This window comes from Hemitrygon akajei, chromosome 6 (assembly GCF_048418815.1).
Source record: "Hemitrygon akajei chromosome 6, sHemAka1.3, whole genome shotgun sequence".
NCBI classification, from domain to species: Eukaryota; Metazoa; Chordata; class Chondrichthyes; order Myliobatiformes; family Dasyatidae; genus Hemitrygon; species Hemitrygon akajei.
The window spans coordinates 10,829,747-10,835,746 of record NC_133129.1 but is presented as its reverse complement, the minus strand read 5'-3'; the positions used below and the strand labels follow the sequence as shown (position 1 = coordinate 10,835,746).

The 6,000-nt window shown below is 43.2% G+C and overlaps 1 protein-coding gene across 4 annotated transcripts in view; it reads right to left on the bottom strand.

Moving 5' to 3' along the window:
• Positions 1-257: 257 nt before the first annotated feature.
• The window catches only part of aadat (aminoadipate aminotransferase), a 112,257-nt gene continuing 106,514 nt past the window's right edge, over positions 258-6,000 (bottom strand). For all 4 annotated transcript variants that reach the window (XM_073047873.1, XM_073047874.1, XM_073047872.1 and 1 more), the window contains exons 12-14: positions 3,665-3,771; positions 1,524-1,625; positions 258-362 (exon numbers count right to left, since the gene is read on the bottom strand). In XM_073047873.1, coding sequence (XP_072903974.1) covers positions 321-362; positions 1,524-1,625; positions 3,665-3,771 — 251 coding nt within the window. In that variant the 3' untranslated portion in view covers positions 258-320. The remainder of the gene's footprint in view (positions 363-1,523; positions 1,626-3,664; positions 3,772-6,000) is intronic.

Below are 6,000 nucleotides of genomic sequence, written 5' to 3'. Positions count from 1 at the left end.
ATATGTATCTGATTTCCAAGTAATTGCAATAGCCTTTTTGGCTACAGCCAGCGCAATTTTTATAAATTCTTTCTGATATTTATTAATGTTCAATATGTTCAATTCTTGATCTTTAGGAAGTGGTGACCCACATTCTTCCATTCTTTGGAGGCTGCCCAGAAAGTAACCAACACTGACAGGATATTCTTCCCATATGTCAAATTCTCTTTGGTACGGGCAGACAAGACAATTCCACATACTATTAAGAAAGAAAAGTGTAAGGTAATTTATGATTTAATTTAATTCAGGCTTGATCGGTGTGCTACGCCGTTTAAGCAGCATTATTCTGATTCCTTGATGAGTGCAGCTAGTCTTTGAAAACCCTGAAAGAATAAGAAAGATGGAAGTGAGAAAAATGCATCACTTTATTTTAATGGGAGGACAAGCAGTTGCATGAAAAGATCTGGTATTTAAATACTATCTACATTTGTAAAACCGTATGCAATGAGATATTTGTTGAAGTAGATAAATGCAGTGTAATAGATGAACACAATTTATCATAAGACAGAGGAGCAGAATTAGGCCCTTTAGCCCATCGATTCTCCTCCGCCATTTAACCATGGCTGATTTATTATCCCTCTCAAGCCCATTCTCCGGCCTTCTCCCCCATACCCTTTGAAGCCCTTACAAATCAAGAACCTACCAGCTTCTGTTTTAAATTCTATATTCAATGATTTGGCCTCATTGTCTGTGGCAATGAATTCCACAGGTTCGCCAGTTTCTGGCTAAAGGGTGTGATTATGTGCAACTCGGGTTTCCCCATTACAGGAAGGATGTGGAAGATCTTTTTCAAGATGTTGAAATGTGTAGGGAAGAATTTTTAGCAGTAGGCTGCCTAGGAGTGGGTGGCATGGTAGTGTAGCAGTAAGCGTGATTGCTTTACAGCACCGGCAATCATCGACGTGTTTCCTTCCCACCATTGTAATGTTCTCATTGTGACTGCATAGGTACAGGAGTAAAGGTGGGTTACTGGTGCCTTAAAACCAGTCGCTTTGGGCAGATGGGGTTCATTGGCCTTGGTTGGCAGCTCATCTCGAAGAAGAAAAACTGATCTTAAACTCCATTGCTTTGAGGCATGGGGAGTAAAGCCCGAGGAAAAATCAGAGCTGGAGTCCTTAAGGCAGTGCCATGTTGAGTTCAACGCGGATTAGCAACTCCTGTAATGCCACTGATATCAAACTGTATCAGTCTCTGCTGTTCCTTTCGACTCATGTAGAGGGGAAGCCTACAATATGGCAAACAGCTCGCCTTCCATATCGTACTGCCCTGGTTGGCCTATCACATAGACAACTGGGACGCAACATCGAAGGTCGACTCCGACCAATGGAGGGATGCAATCCGGTCAAACCCAGGTCAGGTCCTCCAGCAGAATGTTCGATACTTTAACATAACCAGTACTTTGATAACAAATTTACTTTGACTCTTGAGTACAGACAACAAGTTTGTAAGCACGCATTAAATCAGTAAGCATTGCAGGTATTTACCTGATCTATTTGCTCAGGGGTGGAGAGGGAATAGGCAGCACGCACATACGCACAGGGTGCTGAACTATCGACCATGAAGACCTGACCAGGGACAAGCAGCACCTGAGGAGAGGCAAGTTAACATAACACTTAAACAAGCATCAACTCTTAGCAACCAATGACTCATGCTGTCGCAAGAGCTGTAAATGTGCGTGGAAGTGAAATGAAATGATAGGTTGAAGAGTAAACTTTGAAGAGTTAGTTAGTTATTTAGCAACCACACAAAAACCAATTTTACCCTAACTTAATCACAGGACAATTTACAATGACCAGTTAACCTACCGGGTAATCTTTGGACCAGGGGACCGCTCGCGATTTCCATGGGAGGGCATACAGAGTCTTCTTGCAGATTAGTGCCGGACCTGAACTAACTCCGGAACGCCCTGAGCTATAAATGTGTCCTGCTAACCGCCATGTTACTGGAGGGTAACGGGTAAAGAAAAGTTTGTATTTACATAACATATTGCATATTCCACTCAGAGAGCCTTACAGTTAAGGATGTACAAACTGTGAGAAGATTTGGAGATGGATGGGTCCTGACAAATCCCACACTGGCCCTTGTCACTTAATAGACCTCCCTTCATTAAGTACTGTAGATAGATTGGGAAGATGGCAGTAATTAGCTGGAATGGATTTGTCCAGTTCTGGGTGCACAGCAAATACTGGGTCAATTTCAGAATTACAATCAGAACCATATTTATTATCACTGACACACGTTGTGAAATTCGTTGTTTTGCAGGAGTAATACAGTGCAAGACATAAAAAAATTACTGTAAGTTACAAGAAATAATGCAAAAAGTGAGCAGAATAGTGAGGAATTGTTCATGGACCACTCAGAAATCTGATGGCAGAGGGGAGAAAGCTGTTCCTAAAACAAAGTGAGTGCCCTCAGGCTCCTACATCTCCTCCCTGGTGGCAGTAATGAGACGAGGCCCATGTCTCAGATGGTGAGGGTTCTTTCTGAGGCACTGCCTTTTGAAGATGTCCTCATGGAGGGGAGGCTAGTGTCCATGATGGAGCTAACTGAGTTTATAACCCTTTTCTCAGACTCCTGATGAAGTGTAGCCTCTAGCGTGCCTTCTTCATCTGTTTCCCACACCATCAGGGTAAAACCAGTATGATACTGTTGTATTACATTAAAAATGGTGGGGCTAGGGCAAAGCTGTGCGGGCTCCATCTTTATTTCTCTTTCTTTGAAAAGTGACACTGCACGGTTATCAGCCCATGCTGCCCAATTACACCCATGTGACCAATTAGCCTACTAAGCTGTTGGTCTTGGGCATGCGGGAGGAAACCGGAGCACCCGGAGGGAACAGGTGGTCATACAAACTTCCTGCAGACAGCGGTGGGAACTGAACCTGCGTTGCTGGAGCTGTAAATGCCTACCACCATGCCCTAAATCCAATCCTTGAACTAAGATTGTAAGTAGTGATAAAAACAGGAAAGATACTCTTAAATTTGCTGTTGCCAGGAATCTAGGACAGCAGAAGGAACGTGAGAATGCTGCTTTGTTTGAAAATTTTTCTTGAATCAATTTAGTGGAGGTCCTTTTACATTTGCTGTTGCAAGGTGTCTCCACTGGTAGCAAGGATTTAAAGGTTTTCTTTGATGCAGCAAATTCTTTAGTTAATTGTTTATGAAAACACCTTTCTCTTGCCTTTTCATTGGATCAGAGTTGCAACGGCATAGACCAGTGCTTTGCAACAGGGCCTGGGTTGCCTTCTTGTGTCAACATAGCTTTAAAGGAAAACACAAGAAGCTGAGTACAGACGAGAGAGGCCATACTCAAGGAGAGTTGGAGGGTGGAAGATGGAGAGGAGGAGAGTGTGAAAATGGTGGAAGTTGGAAGAGAAGGGGATGGCGGTGATGGAGTGTGTGATTAAGAAAGAGAAGTGCGGTGAAGATGAGTTGTTAAGAGTAGAGTAGGGAGAGGAAGAGATTGAAAAAAGGGCAGAAGGTGAAGAGGAAGACTGAAGATTGGGGCAAGGGTCAAGAAGAGCTATGGAAGTAAAGGAGAAGGTGTGTGATGAGGGGTGGAGATGAGAAGAGGGTTAGGAGAGGGGTGAGATGTAAAGAGTTTGTTACTTCAAACAGGACACTACCTCTTTCTGTAAGGCTTTCTCTGAGATGAGTTGGTGAGAGTCTGAGATTCCCTTTAGCTTCATCCAGAAGAACATACCAGCACTTGGAATATTCCATTCAACTAAATCTGAAAGAAGAGCAAGAAGAATGGAGATTATCTTTGACCCTCAACCTTGGTGCCATTTCCCTGCACTATTCCCAAATCCTTCAATATCCAGAAATCTAATTGATTAATTTTGAATGAATTCAATGAATGAGCCTCCACATCAGTCGAGTGCAAAGAATTCAGAAGATTCACTCTACCGAGTGAAGAAATTTCTCCCCATTCCAGTCCTAAAATGCCTATCCCATATTCTGAGACCATAACCTCTGGTTCTAGAATTCTCAGTCAGAAGGGTCATCCTCCCTATATCCAATCTCTGATCCCGTAGAAAGTTTACAAGTTTCCTGATTGCATCTCATTCTTACAGAGTCTGGGAACTTGCTCTTCTCAATCTCCCCTCATAAGGCGCCACAGTAGCACAGCGGTTACCATGACGCTATGGGGACTTCCCGCTGGTCGCCCATGGAGAAGCTGCATTTTGTAGATGCTCCCATCTTTCTTACTTTACTGTTTCCAACCTATTTTGAAACCTTACTTTTAAACGTGATATTGTTTTACTATGAATACAAGGGGTGCCAAAGGTATTAAAAAAGATCCTCCTGCATCTGTGGAATCTATTTATGGATTTGCTTTGAAAACACAGAAAATAATCTTCCGAGGAGCTTCAGCAGCAGTTCCAGCAACTCAGCTCTGAAATTAGACAAGCAGATGCAAAATTGGATTCTATTCAAAAAACCTTAACTGAACATGACAAACGAATAGAAGAGAATGAAGCAACTCTGACAGTTTTGGATGTGAAAATTGTTGACCTGCAAAAGCTTTGTGAAAAACAATCAAAGTCTAATGAAAAGTTAAGACAGAAGATTATCGATTTAGAAAATAGAAGCAGAAGAAATAACCTACGAATTCTGGGCCTTGAAGAGTTAACAGAAGATGATCTGCCCTTCACAAAGCCATGCTGACAGTCCTTGATCAGACCATGATTCTCTAAATGCCCATAGATCTTATCTCTAAGAATCTTTTCCAACAGCTTTCCCACCACAGACGTAAGGCTCACTCGTCTATAATTACCCAGACTATCCCTACTACCTTTTTTGACAAGGGGACAACATTTGCCTCCCTCCAATCCTCCGGTACCATTCCCGTGGACAACGAGGACATAAAGATCCTAGCCAGAGGCTCAGCAATCTCTTCCCTCGTGGAGCAGCCTGGGGAATATTCCGTCAGGCCCCGGGAACTTATCCGTCCTAATGTATTTTAACAACTCCAACACCTCCTCTCCGTTAATATCAACATGCTCCAGAACATCAACCTCACTCATATTGTCCTCACCATCATCAAGTTCCCTCTCACTGGTGAATACCGAAGAGAAGTATTCATTGAGGACCTCACTCACTTCCACAGCCTCCAGGCACATCTTCCCATCTTTATCTCTAATTGGTCCTACCTTCACTCCTGTCAACCTTTTGTTCTTCACATAATTGCCTTGGGGTTTTCCTTTACCCTACTTACCAAGGCCTTCTCATGCCCCCTTCTTGCTCTTCTCAGTAGACCCATCTGATCCTTGCTTCCTAAACCTCATGTATGCTGCCTTCTTCCACCTGACTAGATTTTCCACTTCACTTGTCACCCATGGTTCCTTCACCTTACCATTCTTTATCTTCCTCACTGGGACAAATTTATCCCTAACATCCTGCAGAGATCCCTAAACATCGACCACATGTCCATAGTACAGTTCCCTGCAAAAAACATCATCCCAATTCACACCCACAAGTTCTAGCCTTATAGCCTCATAATTTGCCCTTCCCCAATTAAAAATTTTCCTGTCCTCTCTGATTCTATCCTTTTCCATGATATCGCTAATGGCCAGGGAGCAGTGGTCACTGTCCCCCAGATGCTCACCCACTGAGAGATCTGTGACCTGACCCGGTTCGTTACCTAATACTAGATCTAGTATGGCATTCCCCCTAGTCAACATACTGTGACAGGAATCCATCCTGGATGCACTGGACAAACTCTGTCCCGTCTAAACCATTGGAACTAATCAAGTGCCAATCAATATTAGGGAAGTTAAAGTCACCCATGATCACAACCCTGTTATTTTTGCACCTTTCCAAAATCTGCCTCCCAATCTGCTCCTTGGTATCTCTGCTGCTACCAGAGGGCCTATAAGAATACCCCCAGTAGAGTAACTGCTCCCTTCCTGTTCCTGACTTCCACCCATACTGATTCAAAAGAGGATCCTGCTACATT